This window comes from Budorcas taxicolor, chromosome 17 (assembly GCF_023091745.1).
Source record: "Budorcas taxicolor isolate Tak-1 chromosome 17, Takin1.1, whole genome shotgun sequence".
Lineage (NCBI taxonomy): Eukaryota > Metazoa > Chordata > Mammalia > Artiodactyla > Bovidae > Budorcas > Budorcas taxicolor.
This window is the reverse complement of record NC_068926.1, coordinates 35,311,523-35,337,375: the sequence shown is the minus strand read 5'-3', so window position 1 is coordinate 35,337,375 and position 25,853 is coordinate 35,311,523. Positions and strand designations below refer to the sequence as shown.

Sequence of the window (25,853 nt, the reverse complement as noted above, 5' to 3'; positions counted from 1 at the left end):
GACTAAAATAATCTGTACTGTATCTTGATAGTGGCGATGAGAGCTAATTCTGAAACCCCAGAGGTTTAATTAGTAGGAGAGTGGCATTTCCCCTGGCAAGATTACTGCAACAACAAAACCATGAGCTCTAAATGCAGGAATTCCCTGGTCCATTGATGTTTGATTCTATGAAAGATGCCTAAGCATGGTATGTGGCATACTACGATCTTGCCAGTCAATTTCTTATCAGCAAAATTATGAAGTCTGTTCCCAAAGACTTCCAGGCCTCCTAACATTCTTTTAGAAATGTAAAGCAGCATGGTTACTTGTATATTAAGCAATTCAACAGGTAAGATGTCAACACCGGAGCTTCAAGATGAGGGACTGTGTTATTCCTTGCTATGTAACTAATTACTCCAAGACCTAGTAGCTTAAAATAACCTTTATCAGCTCACAGTTTCTGAAGTTCAGGAGTTCAGACATGGCTTAACTGAATCCTCTGCTTCAGGGATTCTCACTGGTTGTACTGAAGGTGCCAACAGGTGCTGCAGTCTACCTCAAAGATCAACTAGAGAGGGATCTATTTTCAAGCACCTTCAAATGGTTGCTGGCAGGATTCAGTTTTTTTGTTGACAGACTGAAAGCCTAGGTTCCTCCAATGCTTAGCTCTTTACCATGTGTTCCTTTTCATAGGGCAGATCAAAACACAGCTGCTTGCTTCACCAGAGCAAGCAAAAAAAAAAAAAAAAAAACAAGGCAAGAGAGTGCCAGTAGAGGGAAGTCACAGGCTTTTAAGACCTAATTTTGGAAGAGACAGCCCATGATTTTTGCCATATTCTGTTCATTAGTAGCCATTAACTAGATCTTCTCCACCCACACTCAATAAAGGGATTACACAAGGGCAGGCATACCAGGAAACTAGGGTCATTGAGAACCACTTCAGAAGATGCCTACCACAGGAGCTACCAGCCAACTTAGACATGGTAAGATCCACATCTAATTCATTGGATCCTTCATAACCCTTTCTACTAGCAGACAATCCAAAAATCTTCGATGTTGATTAGTGATTGAGATGATTTTTCTTTTAGTAAGCATCACTCTAATGTCAACCACCTTGATGGAAGGTTCTTAAATTGTCTCTCTACTGTTGGATTTGATTTTGCTCCCAGGAGAGGAAGGAAAATGTGGAAAACCAGGTAAGTTTTAATTTGTTCTGGGATAAAAGTGAATTCTGAGATCTTTAGAAATTTTAAAATTTAAGTTCTCTGACCTTTAGTTTTCTCATATGTAGTAGGATGGAGTTAATACTGTGTGTGAGTTTAGTACTGCTTCTACATAGTAACTGAGACAACATAAGTAAAATCTCTAGCACCTGTCCTAGGGACATAGCTATTAAAGAAATGTGTAGGAAAATCTGGACGATATAAGTGCTGTTTTAAATTTCCTTATAAGAAGCAAATTAGCAAATAATGAAGCTCCCAGACAGTTTTATTTAAGACTTTACATATCTGAATAATCTGTTAAAAAGCAAATGTTCATTTTTAGAGTTGCACAAAAGGGAAATAATAGGGAAAGTAATGGCTGGATTGCCAAATTCATATGATGTGGGGCCAATTTCCATAAATTAAAAAAAAATCTAAGTTTTAGAACCTGGAGCTCCAAAACAGCACTTGTAATTAATACTGTTCTTCAGATTCATAGTTTAAGGAAGTCACTACATTTTATTTCTTGATGTTATAGATTTAACAACATATTGGTAGCAACATGTAACTTCTCACATGGATTAGACATCAAGAGTTTGTGTATATAAACTTAAACACTGAAAATGAATACATTCAGCTATTATGGAACTTACAACAAATACAAACTTGTTAACAACTTTCCAGAAGGCACAAAAGACAGCATTAACAAAGAGTGGTCTTTTGCATCATTTTCAAAAACTCTTCCTTGTTTATTTCTCCATCCCCATCATGATCAGCCTCATCAAGCATTTCCTGTAAAATGAAAGGTAAATAGGATATGTGAAATCTACTAAAAAGGGATGATATAAATGAACATTCAAATACACACTCAAAACCAAATTTTAAATTAATATAACCAAAGTAAGGATATAACTAAAAATTATATAAATTGTATAATTATAAATTATAATTATACAAATAAGTGAAGTTTACCTGAAGTTCATCATCTGTTAAATTTTCCCCTAGTTCCTTAGCAACCCTCTTGATATTGTTCAGTGATATACTTCCTGTATCATCATCATCAAATAATTTGAAAGCCTTCAGTATTTCTTCTTTTTCATCCTTTTCACTCTTTAAAAACAGAAACAACTAAATGTCATTAGTCTTTCATTTATTTATTTGATCAGTCTAGATGCATAGGTATTTGAGATCTAAAACAGAAATATAGCAGGTAGACTGAACTTTATTTACTGCTCTTCTGACTTTTGGCAGTTATTCCAGTGCATTCACATCTTCCCTCAAGGTACTGAAACTCAGGGTTTATTTAAGTGGAAGAGCCACAGAATGACAAAGAGAATCTATCTGTTATTGACCTCAGGTAACTGAGCTCCCTTATCAAAAATGTAAGCTCTAAGACAATAGGGATGTTGTCTCATTCAGTGCTCTCTAGGATTATGCCTGAGAAAAAGAGGCAATAAGTTGCTGATTTCAAGGCTTCAAAATGCTGGCCCCATTCTCTCTATCCAGCCAAATATCCTTATTATTTCCTAACAAAAATCCTCTTCCCACACTGGACAGTCTTCATTACTACCCTGAAAATGTCTTTAATCTTGTTATTCCTATCTGTCTAAATACTACCCATCTTTAAAGATGGGTATATTTTCCTCTGATTGCTCCAGCCAAAAAATGTAGAAGGCTATTGCTGTATTTCACTGAAAAACAAAATCACTACCATACCATTTTTACGCTCATTATGGCAAAAAATTCTTCAAAACTAATGGTGCCAATTCCTTCTTTGTCAGTTTCAGCTATTATCTTTTTAATTTCTTCTTTCTTCGGCTCAAATCCTAAGGCCCGCATTGCAATCTGAAATAGAAAGTAGATAAGTTATAATAGGCCACAGTCTCATTCCTAGCTCTTAGATTACCTGTTAATTCCTAGAGTCTCTCTTTTTCACTCTGGACTAGCTTAAATCTTGGAGAAGGCAATGGCACCCCACTCCAGTACTCTTGCCTGGAAAAATCCCATGGATGGAGGAGCCTGGTAGGCTGCAGTCCATGGGGTCTCTAAGAGTCAGACACCACTGAGCGACTTCACTTTCACTTTTCACTTTCATGCATTGGAGAAGGAAATGGCAACCCACTCCAGTGTTCTTGCCTGAGAATCCCAGGGATGGGGGAGCCTGGTGGGCTGCCGTCTATGGGGTCGCACAGAGTCGGACACAACTGAAATGACTTAGTAGCAGCAGCAGCTTAAACCTAGAAAGTCAGGTCAGCATGCTTAGGTTCCAATCTCATGATGGGCTTTGGCCTGTGTGCGTGAGTGCTAAGTCACTTCAGTCATGTCTGACTCTGTGCGACCCTATGGACTGTAGCCCGCCAGGCTCCATGGGATTCTCCAGGCAAGAATACTGGAGTAGGTTGCCATGCCCTCCTCCAGGGGACCTTCCCGACTCAGGGATCAAACCTCCACCTCTTATGTCTCCTGAATTGGGAAGCAGGTTCTTTATCACAAGGCTTTGACCTACTTATTCATAAAACAAGAGTAAAATGCTTAATAAGATACTCTTTCGGTTAGTGCAGGCCAGGTCTATACACTAAAGGGGTAGGTGTCTGCACTTAAAAGAGATTTTATATCAAGCTTTCAGAAAGCTACTGTTAATGAAAGACTTAAAGATTGCAACAAATCAATGATAAGGTTTTTCAAATGTTTCAGAATTAGAAGTAATTTCAGAACCTTCAGTTCTTTCACATCTATGGTTCCAGACCCATCAACATCGAATAAATCAAAGGCCTCTTTAATTTCTTGCTTTTGAGTTTCATTCAATTCAATTTTTGCTGCATTTTTTTTCCATTGGTCTGAACTTGGTCTGGATGCCTGTAATAAATACACATGTGGGTGAAAGATAAACTGTGTAACTGGCAGAAGTACCAGAACCAGAATTAATGGACTAACTAAATATAATAGACATAGTCAAGCATCCTATTCCATATAATGAACCTCAAGAATTTTCCCCTTTCCCTTTGCTAACATTTATGCTTTTAGTTATAAATATATACCTTGCTGGAAAGCCTGGTTCTTTTTAACATCTTGGGTTTTTCTTTCAACGTAGTGCCCTTTGAGAAGCAGAAAAGGCAAAGAAGACATGCCAGAATAGTAGATGTTATATGGGAAAAAATTGGCCTTCCTTGGTACATCTGAACAGCAGTGTTTAAGACATATTTACTTTCATCTGTGCCTGTACGTCTCATAATAAAATGTGTGAGATATGGTTAATTGAAACATCGTATCTTTTCCCACCTTCTCACATACTTTTCTATACTGCAGACTGGGAAATGAAAAAAATACATTTTTCAGGTCAAAAAAATTACTCCAGGGATCTGGAGAAGAATAAAGGTTGGACCAATTATCAATATCCAGGGAAGATGGAGGTCATCTTCCCTCTTCCTGCCATTTTCTGCTGTAGCCTCATTTCAGTATCTTGTCTTCAGCTCTGGGATAAGAGGCAGTAGTATCAGAGATTCCATGTCGCTGTGTATCTAGACACCAGCTTCACATATCTTAAGAGTTGGTCGCTGTGTATTTAGACACCAGCTTCACATATCTTAAGAGTTGGTCGTGGTAGCAGCGCATTCTTCATCCCTGGACGGCAGCTACACTGGTGTCGTCTTCAGTAGTTCCAATAGCAGAGGTCGTAGCTTCCCCGTCCAGTTTTTTCAGAGTTCCGGATGTCTTTCCTAGAGGCCCATATTCTTCAACAGTTTTAAAGCCTCTTATTCTCTGTATTCAACTCGTTTCTGGCTAGCGAGTGGTTCCTGTCTCCAACGCCTTTGGTAAGACGGTTGCTGGGGTTAAAGAGGGGAAAAAATAAACTGGAGAACCGCTCTTCCGTTCCTAGAGCTACGGACAGTGCGCTTCTATTCGGCGACGAATGGAGGGGTTACTAATGACACTCGAGGATAATTTAGAAAGGAGGCGAATAATCCATTTCAAAAACCAAACAAAACTTCCTTATTTCAGGGAGAAACTTCAGTCTCAGCCCCAGTAAGAAGTTGCACTCTCGCACTCACCATGTCTCCAACAGGCGCCCCCGGCGGGCACCTCCCAGCTTTACCCGCCAGCCGAGCTGTCCGACAGTAGCTCACCGCCCGCAAACCGTTGCTAAGGCCGCTTTCGCTGATCTCTCCTGCAGCCCCGCCTATCCAGGCTTTTTGCCCCCACTGACTGACAGTTGTTTCACCCAATAGTCAGAAAAGAAGACCGTCGAGGCCCGCCCCCTCTCTCTGGTCTCTACCAATAGCGTAATGGTCTGCCTTTACCCGCCTACCGTTAAGCGGAACTTTCCCTCTGGTTTCTTAGCAACCAAAACTACCAGCCCGCTCAGCTGGGCTCGCTGCGCGCTTGCGCAAAATACGAGGCGTAAGGGAAGGTTCTTTACCCTGGCGTTTTGGCTTCCCAGTGCCAGCCTGACGTCGGCGAGCGTCTCGTAGGGATGGAGACGAGAGCGAGGTTAGTAGGGAGGTGTTTCTACCAAATGGTAAGTCTTTGGTGGAGACGTGAGGGAGCTCTTGTTTCTTTTTCTGACCCTTTGGGGCCTGGAGGAAAGGATGAGGCCCTAGGGCCTGGTAAATTGGTCCAGGTTTAGGTTTACCATCCGGCCAGATTACCAGAGTCGAAGGGGACTGCCCTTTGCTTGCGCCGCTAGACGTCCCTCAGCCTCCACAGTGTGCGGGCCTTGACTTTTGTAACCGCTTCCCTCCTCAGTGGTTTGCCGGTATTCTCGCCTAGTTGGCAACATTTCTTTCCAGGTGAGGCGTGCTGTGTGCCTGGGCCCTTGGGATTCACCTGAAAACTCCCAGCATAGGAAAGAGTTTTTACCTGTGTTGTAGCGTTTCTTTGCACGTTGGACTCACGTGTAATCGCTATCAGCCTTTTCTACCGCCCCACCCCCACCCCCAAAACGCACACACACACACCCCACCACCACCACCACCACCACCACCGCCACCACCACCAACTACATTATCACATTCAACTGTTCCATTGGGAAGATTTTTTTTTTTTGCCAAATTTGGCCGGTTTTCCAACCATTTCCAGCATAGATCCTCACTTTGAGTCCAGCATAGGTAGCCTAATAATCCATTTGACTCAGTAACCGTCGAGATTTAGATGTCCAAAGCAAATTCTTGTCCAGAGGGCCAGACTTACTGGTTCAGCCCAGGTCTAAATCTAGTCAGGGGCCAGCTTAAGTTTGGGGGGTAGGAATGAAGAGGTGATAGTCTCTTAAAACTTGTAACGCTTATTTGCTTACACGCCTGGACTCTATACCTCCTGCAGTGCCTTCTCTAGAGTAACTTCCAAAAATCATACTGGATTCTCCAACACTGGGTTCAGGAAGAATTAACTTTTGCATAGGGTTTTCCCTTTATCTCCCTTATCTTCTTGAAGGTAAGGAAAGAAAAATGTGCAAAGTATATTCTCGAAGTAATCTCCCAAATCACTTCTATTTCAGTAAGTAGAAACAGCACGTTTTCCAAAGCCAACATCTTGTTTTGTTTACATTATATCCCAGGCAAATTACAAGCACTGTAATCATTGACTGGAAAAAAACAACTCATTAGGATTCTGGAAAATAGGTGGGCTGTTCTAATGTTAGAAGTGATTTTTATGTGTAAAGTTACCCCAGTGGAAATTAAAATGATGCAAATTCAAGATAGTTTGTGAACTAAGTAAAATGTTTAGTCACTTCACTATACTGTATATGGATATTTCAGGCCATTAAGCTCACTGAGAAAGTTGCTCTTGATTGGTTTCAAGAACATACACTTCATCTTTACAACTAGTATTAAAGGGATTTCTGAAATCAAAAATGAATAATGACCAAGTAGAAACAATTCAAATTTTTAGACTTGGCTGGATCAAGTTTGATCTCATGGCAATTAAAAGACTGAGTAATGTGTTAACCTGTTTTTGCATCATTTTATAATTTAGGCTTTTATATTTGGGATATTATAGTGAAAATGATTTTTCAATTATGGGTGTAGATTGCAGTTTCTAGGTCTTAGGAAGTACTCAGCATTGAAAAATAGCTTTTACTAATCTAATTTTAGTCTAGAACATTAATAATATTAATCTAGAAAAAATATTAAACCCATATCACTCTTAAATCTACTAAATTTATTTAATGCTTTCTGTATATCACATACTATGCCATTTATTGGGTGAGTTGGAAAGAAACTGAGTGTAGAGTATAAAGATGAAAGCAGGCAAGGAACCTAGAGAGTAGTGGGGGAGAAAGGCACAGACATCAACATACCATTTTTAGTTCAGGATGCTAAGTGCCTTAGTAGATGCATATAGAAAGTACTTTGGCAGCCCAAGAAGGAGGTACTACTACTCCTTGAGGAACTGGAAGAAGCTAAGAGTTGGACACGACTGAGCGACTTCACTTTCACTTTTCGCTTTCATGCATTGGAGAAGGAAATGGTAACCCACTCCAGTGTTCTTGCCTGGAGAATCCCAGGGATGGCGGAGCCTGTGGGCTGCAGTCTATGGGGTCACAGAGTCGGACACGACTGAAGTGACTTAGCAGCAGCAGTACCAAAAAAGTGAGGCATTTGCCTTAGGTCATGAAAGATGTATAGCATTTGCCAAGGTGAAGAAAGGGTAGGATATTCACAGTAGAGTATAACATGTGCAAAAATGAATGTACATGTGTGTTGTAGTGTGGTAAGATCATGGGGTTTATAAGGAAAGGTGGAAGAGATTAGTCTTATAAATTAGCTGGAAGTCAGATATATCAAGCTAGGAATAAAGATTCTTTTTTCTAAGATAAATGTTTTTAGGCAGTGGAATGATCTGATTAGGTTTGTGTTTTTCAAAGCTAATGCTGACAACCACGTAAAGGAGGAACATTTTGGAAGCAGTTAAAGGGCCTCAACTAAGTGCCAAGTAAGAATTATGTTGACTCTAAGGGTGGCTTAAACTTAAATTTATGGTTGAGGAATGCTGACAATGGCATCTGTTTAATCTTGTTTCACGTCTGTACTCAAATGTGAGATAATAAATGTGGTGAAAACCGTTCATTTATTTGCCTGTCAGATAGTTGTTGAGTACTTGTAATATGTCAGACAGTGTTCTCAGTATATGGGGTACATCACTGACTAAAACTGCCCTCCTAGGAATTACTTTTCCAAGAGAGGGACATAGTCAATAGATAGTAAATTAAGTAAGTACACTGTACTATTTTATAAGGTGATAGGCCTGGCCACAGGACTGGAAAAGGTCAGTTTTCGTTCCAATACCAAAGAAAGGCAATGCCAAAGAATGCTCAAACTACTGCACAATTGCATTCATCTCACACGCTAGTAAAGTAATGCTCAAAATTCTCCAAGCCAGGCTTCAGCAATATGTGAACCATGAACTTCCAAATGTTCAAGCTGGTTTTAGAAAAGGCAGAGGAACCAGAGATCAAATTACCAACATCCACTGGATCATGGAAAAAGCAGGAGAGTTCCAGAAAAACATCTATTTCTGTTTTATTGACTATGCCAAAGCCTTTGACTGTGTGGATCACAATAAACTGTGGAAAATTCTGAAAGAGATGGGAATACCAGACCACCTAACCTGCCTCTTGAGAAACCTATATGCATGTCAGGAAGCAACAGTTAGAAGTGGACATGGAACAACAGACTGGTTCCAAATAGGAAAAGGAGTACGTCAAGGCTGTATATTGTCACCCTGCTTATTGAACTTCTGTGCAGAGTAGATCATGAGAAACGCTGGACTGGAAGAAACACAAGCTGGAATCAAGATTGCCGGGAGAAATAGTAATAACCTCAGATATGCAGATGACACCACCCTTATGGCAGAAAGTGAAGAGAAGCTAAAAAGCCTCTTGATGAAAGTGAAAGAGGAGAGTGAAAAAGTTGGCTTAAAGCTCAACATTCAGAAAACGAAGATCATGGCATCCGGTCCCATCACTTCATGGGAAATAGATGGGGAAACAGTGTCAGACTTTATTTTTGGGGGCTCCAAAAGCACTGTAGATGGTAACTGCAGCCATGAAATTAAAAGACGCTTACTCCTTGGAAGAAAAGTTATGACCAACCTAGATAGCATATTCAAAAGCAGAGACATCACTTTGCCAACAAAGGTCCGTCTAGTCAAGGCTATGGTTTTTCCAGTGGTCATGTATGGATGTGAGAATTGGACTGTGAAGAAAGCTGACTGGCAAAGAATTGATGCTTTTGAACTGTGGTGTTGCAGAAGACTCTTGAGAGTTCCTTGGACTGCAAGGAGATCCAACCAGTCCATTCTAAAGGAGATCAGTCCTGGGTGTTCATTGGAAGGACTGATGCTAAAGCTGAAACTCCAGTACTTTGGCCACCTCATGCGAAGAGATGACTCATTGAAAAGACTCTGATGCTGGGAGGGATTGGGGGCAGGAGGAGAAGGGGACGACAGAGGATGAGATGGCTGGTTGGCATCACCGACTCGATGGACGTGAGTTTGGATGAACTCCCGGAGTTAGTGACAGACAGGTAGGCCTGGCGTGCTGCAATTCATGGGGTCGCAAAGAGTCGGACACGACAGCGACTAAACTAAACTGAATTGAACTGAATGTTATGGGAAAAAAATTAGAGCAGATAAAGGGAGTCCAGAATGTAGGGATTTCCATAAGGGAAAAGAGGAGTTTGCATTGTTAAATAGCATATTCAGGATAGACCTCCTTGAAAGGGGGATATTTGCATAAATATAAAGGAGGTGAGACCATAGATTTCTTGGAACAGAGCATCCCAGAAAGAGAGAAGCAGCAGAACAGAAACACTAAAGTAGGAGGCATGCCTTACATGTTCCAGGAACAGAAAGGAGGCCAGAGCAGAGTGGTCAAGGGATAGAGTAGTAGGAGACAGAGAGGTAAAGGGGAGTACAGATTCTTAGCACACTTTAAGGACTTTCACTTTCACTTCTGCTTGAGTAAATTGGGAAGGCTTTGCAGAATTCTGAACAGAGGAGTGAAAGGATTTCAGATTATTTTTATAAGGGACTCTTGTGACAGGTATAAAAGCTTTATTTTCCAGGTTGGAGGTTTTAAGCAGTGGAATGAAATGATTAGACTGTATTGGGAAAGGATTAAAGTGAGTGAAGTCGTTCAGTCATGTCCAACTCTTTGTGACCCCATGGACTGTAACCCGCCAGGCTTCTCTGTCCATGGGATTTCCCAGGCAGAAATATTGGAGTGGGTTGCCATTTCTGATTCATAAAGAGTCAAGCACAACTGAGCACAGCATGGTTACAGTCAGTGACATTCTGTGACTTAAACATAGTATAGAGTGACTTCCCTGGTGGTCTGGTGACTAAGACTCTGAGCTCCCAATGCAGGGGGTCTGGGTTCGATCCCTGGTCAGGGAACTGTGCCGTAACTAAGAGTTCTTGTGCTCCAACTAAAGATCCCACATGCCCAAAGCCAAGTAAACAAACAGTATAGAAAGCATAGTGCAGAAACCATAAACAGAGACACTGACACCTAAGAGAAAAAAAAAAAAGAAAAGGCCTATCCATGTTAAGGGTATGAACAAGGCTTGGAAGAAAGCATAAAAGCTTTGAAGTGGGAAGTGCAGTGGAAGATTCTACAAAAGAGAGTGAGTTACTATCCTGTTGGGTAGAGGGGCCCCCAGAAAGCAATACTGTATAGTAGTTAATAACCTGGGACTTAGGCATTAGACAAACTTGTATTTTAGTTCTTAACCTTTTACTTACTAGCTGTAAAATTTAATATATTATTTAATTATTATTCATTTTGTACATAATTAAAATAGATTAATGGTAGTATATTTATATATGTGTGTGTTAATTACAGTACAGTAATAGGTTAATCATATTGTTGTTGTGAGGACTACATTCTGTGATGCAGGTAAACTGCCTCCTACTTAGGAAGCTCCCAAAACGTGTTAGAAATGAAAAACAAAAGCAAACGGCAAGTTTTGGCTTTTCAAGCTTATCTTTTCAACAAATTTTTCTGAAGCAGTCAGTGCGAAAGGTAAGCAGAGATTGGCGTCGTGCTGGCAAAGCCAAGCACCTCTGGGAACAGCCAGAGGCTGGAAGAGGCACAGAGGATTCTTCCCTAGAGCCTTCAGAAGGAGTGTGGCCCTGCAGATACCTTAATTTCAGACTTCTAGGCTCCAGAACCATGAGATAGTAAATATGTGTAGTTGTTAAGCCACCCATTTGTGGGTAATTTGGTAAAGCAGACTGAGGAAACTAATAGAGCAAGGGTGTGGAGAAATTTAAAGGCCTGTACATTACTGGTAGGAAAGTGGAATGGTTTGGGTGCCACAGAAAAGTTTGGCAGTTCCACAGAAACACATACAGAATTAGCAAATGTCCACTCCTAGTTGTGTACCTACCCCACAGAATTGAAAGCAGATACTCAAACACTTGTACACAGATGTTTTAGTATCACTTTTCACAATAATCCAGAAGTAGAAGCAATCCAAATGTCCATGAATGTATAAACAAAATGATAGCCACTGACCTACTTACATAAAAAGGAATGGAATACTGGCATATGCTCCAGTGTGGATGAACTTCAGAAGCATGATGCTAAGTGAAAGAAACCAGACACCAAGGGTCCCTTGTTACATGATTCTGTTTATATGAAATATCCAGAATAAGTAAGTCTGTAGAGATCACAAAGCAGGTTGGTAGCTGCTGGGGCTGCAAGTACAGGGAAGGATTACTCAACACCACAGGGTTTTCTCTTGGGGGATGATGGAAATGTTTTGGAACAAGATAAAGGTAGTGATTGTACAACACTGCCGGAGAAGGCGATGCGCCCCGCTCCAGGACTCCTGCCTGGAGAATCCCACGGACGGAGGAGCGTGGAGGGCTGCAGTCCATGGGGTCACTGAGGGTCGGACACAACTGAGCAACTTCACTTTCACTTTTCACTTTCATGCATTGGAGAAGGAAATGGCAACCCACTCCAGTGTTCTTGCCTGGAGAATCGCAGGGATGGGGGAGCCTGGTGGGCTGCCATCTATGGGGTTGCACAGAGTCGGACACGACTGAAGCAACTTAGCAGCAGCAGCAGCAGCAGTACAACACTGTGAATGTTCAAAATGCTGCCGAAATGTATACTTTTAAATGGCTAGGTTTATGTTAGATGAATTTTTTAAACCATAAAGCTTTTAGAAGAAATATGAAATATCCTTTGTACTCAGTGGTAAATGAAACTTTTAAAAATAGAACCTAATAACAGTTTTTTAAAATGGATTACAAAAATGGGTTGCCAGGCAGTATTAAGGGCCATTTACAGTTTGAAGTCATAAACTTAAAATGACGCCAGTCAGCATGGTTGTTTGTTTCTCTGTTTATTTTCAGTTGCCTCAATGTAAGCATGGAGTAGACAGAGTTGGATTTCATCAAGATTAGTGGTTTTGCAAGGTGAGTAAGATGAACCAAAAGAAAGACAAAGGCTTTGAGGGAGAATATACTGGAGAGTGAGTGTAATAACTGGCAAATGGGAATTCAGACTGGATAAGTAGAGAATTGATACATGGGTTTGTTGTTGTTCAGTCGCTAAGTCATGTCCGACTCTTTGTCTGACCCCATGGACTGCAACACGCCAGGCTTCCCTGTCCTTCACTATCTCCCGGAGTTTGTGCAGATTCATATCCATTGAGTCAGTGATGCCACCTAACCATCTCATCTTCTGCTGCCCCTTCTCCTCTTGCCTTCAGTCTTCCCTGTCTGGGGTAGAGGTCAGCAGAAATATGGTAAAATGAGGGAACTGTAAGACAGGATGGGTCTCAGCATGCTCTCTAGAGACATAACTGAATATATCAGAGTTTTATTTTTATTTTACAGAATTGAAAATTTCACAGAAGAGGTTTTGAAGGCAAGTTCAAACAATTTGTTGTATTAATATATTTTCCTTGGCTGTACTGGCTTTTCTCCTTAGCCCTTGAAAGCCTGTAGGAAGCTGCTGTTGAGCATCAGTTGTGCTGTGGCTTCCTGCTGATCCTGTGTTGTGTCTGAACTGTGGTACTCTTCAGCTTCAGAGATGTATCTCAGTAGTATAGGTACTATACCAGTGTCAAGACCAGCTTTAGAGGAAAAGCAAAACTCTGAGAGTTGTTTGCTTTTTGATATTTTGAATTTAAAAGATTGTAATAAAAATATATAGTTAAAGAAATTAAAGGCTTAGAGTTGGAAGAGAAGTGTATGTTATCTACAGTTTTAGCTTTAGTACTTTAAGTGCTCGTACCTCACAACTCAGGTTATTTTATTACAGATGGTTTTTCAATTAGAGGGTACTTTGTTAAAAAGTTCTTTTATTGGACTAAAGACTTCCTCTTATAACTTCTTCCTCTAATTTTAGATGTGAATTCTGAAATATTATGTGAAAAAGTCTAATTGCTCTTGAACTTCCTTTTAAATAGTACTTGCTCCCCCTACCTTTATATTCTAATCAATAACCAAATCCATCCTTTCACTTCCATCCCTCTTGCACAGTTGTCATCTGGATAACCATGGCCTCCATGCCCCCAGTCTGGCACCCATCCAATCAGTGGTCTACACTGTTACCAGTCTGGTAATATATCCAGAGCACTAATAATAATAAAGTTATTATTTTTATATTCTTTAATTTTATTTTTAATATTTTTTGCTTAATTTTATGTTATAAATGTATTATTATTATTGCAAGTACTCATAAGCACTAATTATGTGCCAGGGACTATTCTAAGAACTGTCTACTCACTTGACACCTTATAATAACCCTGTGAAGTAGATTCTGTTATTATCCTCATTTTTCAGATATGAAAACAGGGCAGAGATGTTAAGAAACTTGCTGAAGGCCACACAGTTTAAGCAGTAGAGACAAGTTCAAACCCAGACTTCTAGATTCAGAGTATGTGCTTTCAAACACTACATCAAGGTGTTTCTTCTTCTTCTCCCCTTAAAACACTTCCATATTTCCCATGATAAGTAGGATCAGGTTTGACATGGCGCCTACTACCTTTCATGATCCAGCCTCTTTCCTTCTATCGCTTTGTCTTACTACTTGCTTTATATTCCTGTGAAACTAAATTATGTGTGTTACCCCAATAAATTGTTTTTGTCACATACAGTGCATTTACTACTACTTCTTCAGCTTGCTAGTTATTTCAGATTATTCATGTGCAGCATTACGTTCTTCTGGAAGTATTGCCTCTTGCCTGCTTTATAATCCACTTCCCCCGTTGAGTGAAGTGTTCCTTCTCCACACACCCATGCTTTTATCATTAATGCTGTGTTATTGCACTGGCTGTATTTAATGGAAACTACATATATCAGAGGGGCTTCCCTGGTGGCTTAGAGGTTCCCTGGAGAAGGAAATGGTAACCCACTCCAGTATTCTTGCCTGGAGAATCCCATGGATGGAGAAGCCTGGTAGGCTGTAGTCCACGGGGTCGTAAAGAGTTGGACACGACTGAGCGACTTCACTCACTCACTCACATATATCAGAAACTCGTCAAAAGCAGGAACTATATCTTATTTTTCCTTTTAATAAGCATCTTTTAGAACCCTGAATTACCCTGAATAAAGTTCCAAGTTTTCATTTTGTTTGCAGATGATGATTCTTGGTGATGGATTGCAGGGTCATAAACAAAAGAAGGCACACAGGACTGCAACAACTTTCCTCATTTGCCGAAACAGGAAGGACTTTCCTAGGCCCAGTAAAATCATCCAAATTTATTATAGATGAAGAGTGCCATGAAAGTGTGTTAATTAGCTCAACAGTAAGGCTTCTTGAAAGTTTGGATTTGACCAGTGCAGTGGGACAACTTCTCAGTGAAGCAATTCAGGCACAAAACAACACATACAGAACTGGAACCAGTACTCTTTTGTTTCTTGTTGGTGCATGGAGCAGTGCTGCCGAAGAATGTCTTCATTTGGGTGTCCCCATTTCATTAATAGTGTCTGTGATGTCAGAAGGCTTGAATTCATGCATTGAAGAGGTAGAATCCCTTCAAGTACCTGTCCACAGTGTATATGACCATATAGACAGCACAGAAACGTTTTCTGGACTTAGTGTCAGCTTGTACCCTTCTCTACAGATCCCTTCAGGTACTGGTTTAGTCCAGAAAGAGCATGATCTCAAAGATGTTGCCTCTCAGTCACTGGCCTTTTGCAGTCTTTCTGGGAGACCTGTTAAATCACCTCAGCTGTTTAGGCTTCAGGCTAAGTTTGAAGCAGATGAGAACACATCACGAACTCCTCAAACTCTGAAAAACAACCTGCTTGCAGACACCCACTGCCGAAAGTCAGTCCTAACCCACAGTAGACATTTTAGTAGGACAGATCATCATCAGTGGATAAGCAAGTCAGGTGGATTTCTAGAACAACTTAGTGCAGCTGCTCCAAAGACTTACAGATGTAGTGATCTGGCAGAGTTGGAGGTGGGTTTGAGTCACGGAGACCCCAGCAGCATGAGGCTAGTGGACGAAGCAGTACGGCTGCAGCATCAGAATGCAGGCACTCAGCAAGGCAGCCGTACCGTGCTATTCCCCTTTGACATTTCAAGAATCTTCACCTGCTGCTTACCGGGCTTACCTGACACTTTGTCTTGTGTCTGTCCAGGATACATTACCGTTGTGTCAATGTCCAGTGCTACTCTGGTCAAGGAATTGCAGAATGAGCTGGTCCGTGTAGTTCTTGTTGAGGGTGACCTCACTGAGAATTACCGCCATCTGGGATTTAATAAGCCTGCAAATATTAAAACAGTGTCAGAAAGCGTCAAGGTTCAACAAGACAGCTCAGAAGAACTGTGGACAGATCATGTATTACGGGTGTTAATCAAGTTCAACGTGAACCTTGTCCTGGCACGAGGAAATGTGTCTGAACACCTAGCTGAAAAATGCACAAATAGTAAGCGGCTGGTAATTGGATCGGTGCATGACAGTGTGCTGCAGGCTTTCGCAGAGGCTTCGGGAGCAGTGCAGGTGGCCTACCTCACACACGTGAATGAAAACTGTGTGGGCAGTGGGGTCTCTGTAACCATGTGGAGAAGCGTTCCCTCAGACACTGTAGATGGGGTCAGCAGAACGGCAGTCATGTTAAAAACAGAAGGAATTAATTTGGTTACAGTAGTGCTGACTAGCCCAGTCACTGCCCAGATGCAAACCAAAGAAGACAGGTTCTGGACTTGTGCCTCTCGTCTGTATTACGCTCTGAAAGAGCAAAAGGTCTTTCTTGGAGGTGGCGCAGTTGAAATTTTGTGTCTTGCCCATCTTCAGTGTCTCGCGGGACAGTCTGTGAATAAAGGAGATCAAGACTCTTCAGGGTGGCTGCATAACACTTCCTCTTGGCTGGCCTCATCTGCAGCACTATACAGACCTACGGTGCTTAAATGCCTGGCAGATGGATGGCACAGTTACCTCTCAACTCTCCTGCGTAACACTGCCGTTTACTCCTCAGACTCTGAAGCTGCTACGTCCATTCAGTGTCATCTACAAAATGCTGCAGACTCTGGCTCTCCTTCATCTTACATCTTGAATGAATATAGTAAACTTAATAGTGTAATTTTAAATTCAGGCATTTCAGATAAGCTGGAACCAATTCCAAGAGTTTATGACGTTGTTACACCAAAGATTGAGGCATGGCGCCGAGCTCTGGATTTAGTACTGTTAGTACTTCAGACAGACAATGAAATTATCACTGGACTTGCACACACACAGAAAAGTTCACAGGAAGCAGAAGGCTTTTTATTTTTGTAAAGTTATTGGCTAAGTCTTTGGAAAATTGTCTTTGGTAGCATGTCATGCTAATAATAAATTTTCGAGTAGTTAAGTCTCAGTGTCTGAAATGTCAGCTTTTACCAAGAAGAAGATAATTGATATGTGTCAATAACTATACAGGATATGAGATTTTGCCCTACTTATAATCTCACAAGTTAGCCTGTTACTTTTCATGGAATGCTACAGAATACACAAGATGCTTGGATCAGAGACAGGACTTCTATTCACAGCAAAAGCAGTACCCAGAGCTTTGGGTTGGTCTATGTCAGGTCCCCATTTCTCTAAGTCCCACAAGAGCAACAAAAGGGCCACTGATGGAAACCAGCACACTCAGTGTGTGTGTTAGGGCAGAAGAACACTGAGCTTGGGGTTGCCACTGCTTTTATAGTAAGCAGAAACACTTGTTCTTTGTGCAACAGGAGTTGTTTCCTCATGCCTGAAACATGTAAACACAAGCCTGAGACATGAGCTGGTTAAAGCTAGGCCATGGCACACTGAGAATATGTGCAGTGTCACTCAGAGCCCACGGTGGAGAGCCTCCTCCAACAACTCACTGTTCAACAATTCTCAGCCAGACTTGAATTTTCATGGCTGTTGGCTACTCTGATTACTCTGGCAAAGAGGTTACTTTGTTCTATACCTAATCGACTCAACTGGTCTCATATAGCAACTAAATTAAAGCTACCAAAATGGACTCTTGAGCAGCAGGATAAAATCAGCCTGCAGTATTGACCTCAGCCATGTTCCCCAGCATCTTGAATTGAGTCAAATGTCAATTCCAAGGAGGACCAGTAGGTCTTTTTATTAGCCAGAATGTAGTCTATATTTTGCTGTCCATAATAACCCATGCAAGGGAGCTTTGACTGACTCACTTATCTTTGGTGTCATTGCAAAAATTACAGGAGGCTATAGATGGGCCAAAGGCAGCCCCCATCCCTGGTGGAGATTTTGTGGCCCACATTCCCTACATATGAGCACATGTACCGACAACAGGCCCAGGTCACTATATTTCAGGATTTGTTGTGAAACCTGATTTGAATCATATATGCCTAGTTGCTCAGTCACGTCCAGCTCTTTGTGACCTCAGGGACTGTAGCCTGCCAGGCTCCTTTGTCCATGGAATTCTCCAGGCAAGAATCCTGGAGTGGGTTGCCGTTCCCTTCTCCAGGGAATTCTTCCCAACCCAGGAATCTAACCCAGGTCTCCTGCATTGCAGAGAGATTCTTTACCACCTGAGCCACCCAGGGAGGGTCACAAAAGTCAGACACAACTGAGCAATCAAGCTTGAGCAAACAGAATCTCAGTGAACCTGGCTTCCCTAATTTGAATTAACCACAAATTTAAGTCAGATACGTATTGTCACCCAATCATTGCAGCCTCAGTTGTCACACATGGCAAAATCCAAGGCTCCTCAGACATTAAGAAAAGCATATGATCAGTCAGATTGAAACAAGGTTGTCCTGGTCCCTGTGTTTGTGATGTGTTCTTATCTGGGAGCTGCCATTGGTGGCATCACGTCCTGCCTCCAGTAGTGAATAAGAGGCTTACCAAGGAGTTGAGCCTTCTTTGTGGTGGGCATGGAGATGGCATTTGTTTGTTTGACTCCCAGAGGGACTGAGTGCTATGAATCTATCCAAATAGTCTCAAAGAACTTTACTTGGCAAACAGCATTCTGAATTTTGTTAATCAGATAATGCCATAGTCAGGAAGAAAACTGCCACAGTTTGGGCCATTGAGAGAGGCTTCTAACTTGTCAACCTTGTAATATCTAAACACCACCTGTACAGTGAACATTTGAGGCATCAGTGTGTAGAGGCACTCACTCAGTTCCAGCCTGTTGGTGGGTTAGGATGAGGTAGGGCATGGTGGTGATTGGCGGGAAGCCTGTCTCATTTCTCTGCTTGTAGCAATACCCTGAATGGTGGAATCTTCTTGGGTACTTCATGAGCATTTAAGTTTAAGCACCTCTTCCGCATTCCAGGCAGACGCTTTAACCTCTGAGCCACCAGGGAAGCCCAAGCACATAACACACTGATGCCAATTGTGTGTTTTTATAATAATAGTACAGTGAATTGGGCCATTGGGCCCCACCCACAGGGTCACTTTTTTCCTTTTTGCAAGATTTGCTCCAATCCGATCAGTTGACTTCATCACTTTTCCTCCATGGGAACATGGACCAAGAAGGTTAACACTTTCATATTAGGGGCTTTAACAGTTGCCAGGAGATGATGTGAGCTCCCTGACTGGGAGCTCAGAAAGGGGCAAAGAGAGAGCAGCAGGCAAGGAGGTTTTTTTTTTTTTTCCTGGCTCTTCATTTCAGTGTTAGGGCCAACTTTTCCTTTGTTCTCTTGCCAATATCTGTAGAGTATCCAGGCTCCAGGGATCTTTCTATTTGCCCTCTGCATGCCACCGCGTCTCCCCAGTACCCTGCAGCCCTAGGTACCTTTGGCCACCCTGTGCCCAGTACCCACTTTCTTCAGGGACTGCTGGGTAGGATGTTACTTGGGCACCTGTATCTGACAGCCATCAAGGTTCAAGTTCCTTTCTTCCCCAGAGTTCCCCCATCACACTCGTGTTTTTCCTTAACAGCTGCTGAGATCAGCGGGGAGGTGCCAGATGTATTAAGTTTAGTGGGAGAGAAGCGCTCCATGCCAGGAAGCAGTGCTTTGTGTTTACTTTTGATTTTGATCAGCTGCGCAACTTGTGCTCAGAAAACTTTGTCCTTTTGTGTCTACTCGGTTGTATCTCTTCATTGCTGACAGCGTTCCTTTCAGCTCTGGGACTTAGCAGCTGCAGCCAGTTTCTTCTCTTCCTTATGCCGTGGAGCATGCTACCTTGTGGTCGTGTTCACTTTCTTCCTCTTCCCACTCAAGGTGAGAGGGCGACCACCAACACACCATTTGGGTGGCTTTTTTTATTCCCACCTCTCTCACATACTTAGTTTCCAAACATTGATTTTCAGGTACAGTAGGCAGCCCATAGTCCCTTCCCCCTTTCCTACTTCTTGAGTGAAAACATTCACTGTTGGAGCCCAGGGAGTCATATCTCTTAACCCCACCCACTGGGGCTCATCTTTTCCAGAGAAACATGGCGCTCTCAAGTCAAAACTGGCAAGAAGTACACAAGGTCTGGAATTTTGCCCTGGTTACAAGCTAACAAGTTATCCTATTAAAATTTCATGAGACACTGGCAGAAGACTCGAGACTCCTGGATCAGAGACACAGGATTTTATACAAGTAACCGGAGCTTCCTGTTAGTTTATGTTGGTCCGCTGTGCTCTCAAGTCCCTCAGGGGTGACATAAAGAGCCCGTGATGAATGCCTGAACACACAGTAGTTTGTATTACTGGAGAGGAACACAGAGCTTAAGCAATTCATAACTTTTATAGTAAGCACAAGTAAGCCTATTTTTTGGAGGAAGATATTACATCATCATTCATGGTTGCTCACTGCAAACTCAGCCTTGAGAAATGGCCTGGAAAAAGACAGCTGGATACCTAGCAAAAACACGCAGTGGTGCCCAGAGCCCATGGCAGACTGCCTATCCCAACAAAGTCTCTTTCGCTACTTAGCCATAAATTGAACATTACAAGACCTGAATTTATGTGTGTAGTTTTGGAAATGAGTATTAGAAGAGCTCTAAGAAAATAATAGTAATTAAGTTACTGTTTACCTACCAGGTTCCAGGCACCCTTCTGAATTCTTTATACATTGCACCAATTTGCTACTTGTCACCACAACAAAGTAACACATACTAGGTCACTTAAACAACAAACATTTATTTTCTCACAATTCTGGAGGCTGAAAGTTTGAGATCAAGCTGTGGACAGGGCTGGCTTCTTCTGAGGCGTCTCTCCTTGACTTGTAGATGTTATCTTCACATCTCTCTACCTGTCTTTCTCCAGATTTCCTCTTTTGGTCAGGATACCAGTCATACAGGATTAAGGCCCACCCCAATGACCTCATTTTAACTTAGTTACCTCTTTAAGGACCATGTCTCCAAGTATAGTCACATTCTGAAGTATTGGAGTTTGGGACTTCAGTGTGTTAATTGGCATAGGGACACAGTTCACCCCATAACTCATGTCTGGTCTCAGTCTTTGCGACATCTATTCTCTCCATTTTATGGTTGAGGAAATTAGCCTAGTAAGGTTAAGAAACTTGTCCAGGGTCTCACAGATAATAGGTAATAGAGCTGAAACTTGAACTAAGGTTTTATCTAGTTCCAAAGTCTATATTTCTAAGCATTAATTGTGACATGAAGCTTTTTTTTTTCTCTATGACAGCAAAACAAGAAAAGAGAATGTCTGGTTTATTTACAGGATTAATTTAAATGTATTAGAAAATGTAATTTGATTATCCTCATGGTTGAGAAAAAAATATCATTTTTGCTTTAGTGCTTATCTTATATGTGTCACTGTGAGAACTTTGCACAGATAATCATTTCAGTTATACAGACTTTGTTCAAAGTTAGAATAATAACAGTGTTGAATATTAAATGAACTGTTTTAAAAAATATATTATTTTACTTGCTATCAATACTTTTATTCTCCTTCTTATACTATTAACACTCAAGTTTTTGTTAAAATATCATGAAGATTATGAGTGGCACTAATAGTAACATAGATGTTTAACTCATACAGTAGAATTTTTTTTTGCAAATGTGGTATTTGCATGTATTCATGCTATTATGAATCATCAAAAAAGCGAGATGGTTCATTCGTTGTTCATTTGTTGGATCATCGAAAAAGCAAGAGAGTTCCAGAAAAGCATCTACTTCTGCTTTATTGACTACACCAAAGCCTTTGACTGTGTGGATCACAGCAAACTGTGGAAAATTCTTCAAGAGATGAGAATACCAGACCACCTTACCTGCCTTTTGAGAAATCTGTATGCAGGTCAGGAAGCAGCAGTTAGAACTGGACATGGAACAACAGACTGGTTCCAAATTGGGAAAGGAGTACATCAAGGCTGTATATTGTCACCCTGCTTATTTAACTTACATGCAGAGTACATCATGAGAAACGCTTGACTGAAAGAAGCACAAGCTGGAATCAAGATTGCCGGGAGAAATACCAATAACCTCAGATATGCAGATGACACCACTCTTAAGGCAGAAAGCGAAGAAGAACTAAAGAACCTCTTAATGAAAATAAAAGAGCGTGAAAAAGTTGGCTTACAACTCAACATTCAGAAAACTAATATCTGGGCATCTGGTTCCATCACATCATGGCAAATAGATTAGGAAACAGTGGAAACAGTGACAGACTTTATTTTGGGAGGCTCTAAAATCACTTCAGATGGTAACTTCAGCCATGAAATAAAAAGACACTTGCTCCTTGGAAGAAAAGTTATGACAACCTAGACAGCATATTAAAAAGCAGAGACGTTACTTTGCCAACAAAGGTCCATCTAGTCAAGGCTATGATTTTTCCATTGGTCATGTATGGATGTGAGAGTTGGACTGTGAAGAAAGCTGAGCACCGAAGAATTGATGCTTTTGAACTGTGCTGTTGGAGAAGACTCTTGAGAGTCCCTTGGACTTCATGGAGATCAAACCATTCAATCCTAAAGGAAATTAGTCCTGAATATTCATTGGAAGGACTGATGCTGAAGCTGAAGCCCCAATACTTTGGCCACCTGATGCAAAGAACTGACTCATTGGAAAAGACCCTGATGCTGGGAAAGATTGAAGACAGGAGGAAATGGGGGTGACAGAGGATGAGATGGTTGGATGGCATCACTGACTCAATGGACATGAGTTTGAGCAAGCTCTGGGAGTTGGTGATAGATGGGGAAGTCTGATGTGCTGCAGTCCACGGGGTCACAAAGAGTTGGACACAACTGAGCAACTGAACTGAACATACTATTAAGTACTGAGTAGATCTTGTAATAAATACTCTGAAACTAGAAGTCTTACTCTAAAAATATAAGTTTTGTAAGTTTTTTTGGTTTCTGTATTAAAAAAAAAACTGCATGCTACCATGTGGTTTATCAGCTGTTTTTCTAATTCTTATAATCATGAGAAATATCTTTAAATTTTAATTACTCATGGAACTTTTCTGTTTTTGCAAACTGAGGACAGTCCCTCAAATAAACATGATTCATCTAAGTAAGTGGGGTTTTCAAGAAACCCTGTCAGTAAGCAGGTATAGACATTTCTTTTAAAAAATATGTATTTATTTTTAGTTGCAGTGGGTCTTTGTTGCTACACACAGGCTTTCTGTGGTTATGGTGAACAAGGGCTACTCTGTAGTTGCAGTGCAGAGGCTTCTCATTGTAGTGGCTTCTTTTGTTGTGGATCACAGTCTCTAGGGTTTGTGGACTTCAGTAGCTGTGACACATGTGCCTCAGTAGTTTTGGCTCCTGGGTGCTAGGGTGTGGGCTCAGTAGTTGCGACGTACAGGCTTAGTTGTTCTTTGGCATGTGGGACCTTCCTGGACCAGAGATTGAACCCATATCCCCTGCATTGGCAGGCAGATTCTTAACCCCTGGACCACCAGGGAAGTCCCTAGACATTTCTTAAAACACCAGAGCAGTGTTGCTGTCTTTCCAACATGCCTGTTGAATATTGCAGACTACAAAGAGGTTTGCAGTTACCCTACATCTATATTACAGCCCATTTTCCCAAAGATAAATAACTCCTCCTAGACCCAGGGTTAACTAGTTCTTCAAAAAATTATCTTGAAAAAGTTCTTGCAACAGAGTTCCTATCTATTGCAGGTGTGCCTGCCCACCCAGAGGCTGGGCAGATGCAAAATCAGCAGAAAGGAAGCGGTAAGCTGCAAGGTAAGTGAAGGGTTAACTACAGGTCATTGTGAGCTGCAGTCCCCTAAACTGTACTTCCAAAAGGGAGGGAAATATGAATGGAAAAATGTGTAAGCAAGTTTGAGAGCTAACCTGGGCATCACATTCTAGGTGAGTGCAAAGCAACAGCAAACCACCCCAACTCTATGTGTTTATGTTGTTGACCTGAAATAAATATCTTCAGCATATATATATATACACACATATATATATATATATACACACACACATATATATATATATATATACATATATATATATATGCTAGATATATCTTCGGCAAAGATGGGTTTATTTGGGATCAGTGGAGAATTGCAATTCAGGGTCTGCAACCACGGCAAGCCATGTGCAAGTCCCCACATGGCAAGGGAAGGAGAACACTTTCATAGGGAGGAAAAGGAAGGTTGTAGTAAAACAGAGTGCATGGCTTTAAATTGGCAGAGTCCTTGCCAGGAAAGAAGAGGAGTCTGCTGAAATGCCAGGGTGGATGAATCACAAGCAGGAATCAAGATTGCTGGGGAGAAATATCACCAACCTCAGATATGCAAATTGTACCACTCTAATGATAGAGTGAAGAGAAACTAAAGAGCCATTTGGTGAGAGTGAGAGAGGAAAGTAAAAAAGCTGGCTTGAAACTAAACTAAGATCATGCCATCTATGGAAATCATGGAAAATAGAAGGGGAAAAGTGGAAACAGTGACAGATTTTATTTTCTTGGGCTCCAAAATCACTGCAGATGGTGACTGCAGCCATGAAATTAAAAGATGCTTGCTCCTTGGAAGGAAAGCTATGACAAAGCTAGATAGTGTATTAAAAAGCAGAGGCATCACTTGGCCAACAAATGTCCATATAGTCAAAGCTATGATTTTTCCAGTAGTCATGTATGAATGTGACAGCTGGACCATAAAGAAGGCTGAGCACTGAAGAACTGATGCTTTCAAGTTGTAGTACTGGAGAAGAGTTGAGAATCCCTTGGACAGCAAGGAAATCAAACCAGTCAATCCTAAAGGACATCAAACCTGAATATTCATTGGTAGGGCTGATGCTGAAGCTGAAGCTCTGATACTTCCACTGCCTGATGTGAAGAGCTGACTCATTGGAAAAGACCCTGATGCTGGGAAAGATTGAAGGCAAAAGAAAGGGGGAAGCAGAAGATGAGACGGTTAGATGGCATCGCTAAGTGAACATGAGTTTGAGCAAACTCTGAGAGATAGTGAAGGACAGGGAAGCTTAGCGTGCTGCAGTCCATGATGTTGCAAAGAGTCAGATAGGACTTAAAGACTGAACAACAGCAAAATTGTCCCAGGATGTGAGAGCTCTCCATTCTGCTAGCTCTATTTAATTGAGATATCTGTCTCTATTTTTTTACACAGTGGATGCAGGAAAATTGATTAGTTCTATGGCGATCTAAGCTCTGAAGAATATCAGAAACATTCAGCAAAGGGCTCATGTGCTCACGGCACAGAAAGCCAGACTCTGGCAGCAAGAGTTTTCAGCAGAGTAAGGATTTGCTGGGCGGCAAGCAAGGCAGTGGGAGGCAAGCCTCATATCCACTCTGACTGGATCGTTGAATTAGGAATCTTAAAAGGGGGAGAACAGAGGTTGGGGTTAATCATCATCTTGTGGTGTATTTTAATTACAGTTTCAGGAGTCAGGATGTGTCTGGTTTACAATTCTCTGGCCAAGTAGTCCATGGCTTGCTGGGCCTCTATTAGCTCATCTTGTCCTAGCAAAACAACCAGAGTTTGTATGTTAATGATGATATCTATAATAGCGATTTTGGTACATTAAGGATGTCATCAACAACAGCAATTTTAGTATATTAACGATGTTATCAGCAGTGGCAATCTTAGTCATCTGACTCTAGTTGATTAGTTCAGTTAGCACAGTATTGACGTCAGAGGGGACAAGAACAGGAATAAAGATTTGAATAGAGAGATTGTAATCATAAACTCAGTATGGGAACTCAGTTTTAGGGGGACTTGGTTTCAGTGCTTCGTTCCAGGAGAACTGAGTCACAGTCTGAGTGGGGAAAAAATGTTGGAAGCAAGTAAAATAGAGCTGGATGGGAACACTTGGAATAAGGGTAAGAGAAGTGTTAC

The 25,853-nt window shown here is 41.4% G+C and overlaps 2 protein-coding genes across 3 annotated transcripts; one reads left to right on the top strand and one right to left on the bottom strand.

Moving 5' to 3' along the window:
- Positions 1-1,883: 1,883 nt before the first annotated feature.
- Positions 1,884-4,411, bottom strand: LOC128062452 (centrin-4). Its single transcript, XM_052654929.1, has 6 exons — positions 4,356-4,411; positions 4,072-4,078; positions 3,897-4,037; positions 2,898-3,026; positions 2,154-2,291; positions 1,884-1,973 (listed from the first exon to the last, which is right to left on the bottom strand). The coding sequence occupies exons 1-6, from the start codon at positions 4,409-4,411 to the stop codon at positions 1,884-1,886; spliced, it is 561 nt and encodes a 186-aa protein (XP_052510889.1).
- Positions 4,412-5,553: 1,142 nt separating this feature from the next.
- Positions 5,554-16,980, top strand: BBS12 (Bardet-Biedl syndrome 12). 2 transcript variants are annotated; one of them, XM_052654790.1, is made up of 4 exons: positions 5,554-5,669; positions 12,546-12,608; positions 13,032-13,062; positions 14,779-16,980. In XM_052654790.1, exon 4 carries the CDS (start codon positions 14,795-14,797, stop codon positions 16,922-16,924), a length of 2,130 nt encoding a protein of 709 aa, XP_052510750.1. In that variant the 5' UTR covers positions 5,554-5,669; positions 12,546-12,608; positions 13,032-13,062; positions 14,779-14,794; the 3' UTR covers positions 16,925-16,980. The 2 variants fall into 2 exon arrangements, with proteins under 2 accessions (XP_052510750.1, XP_052510749.1); XM_052654789.1 differs by having other exon boundaries at positions 5,590-5,697.
- Positions 16,981-25,853: the final 8,873 nt, after the last annotated feature.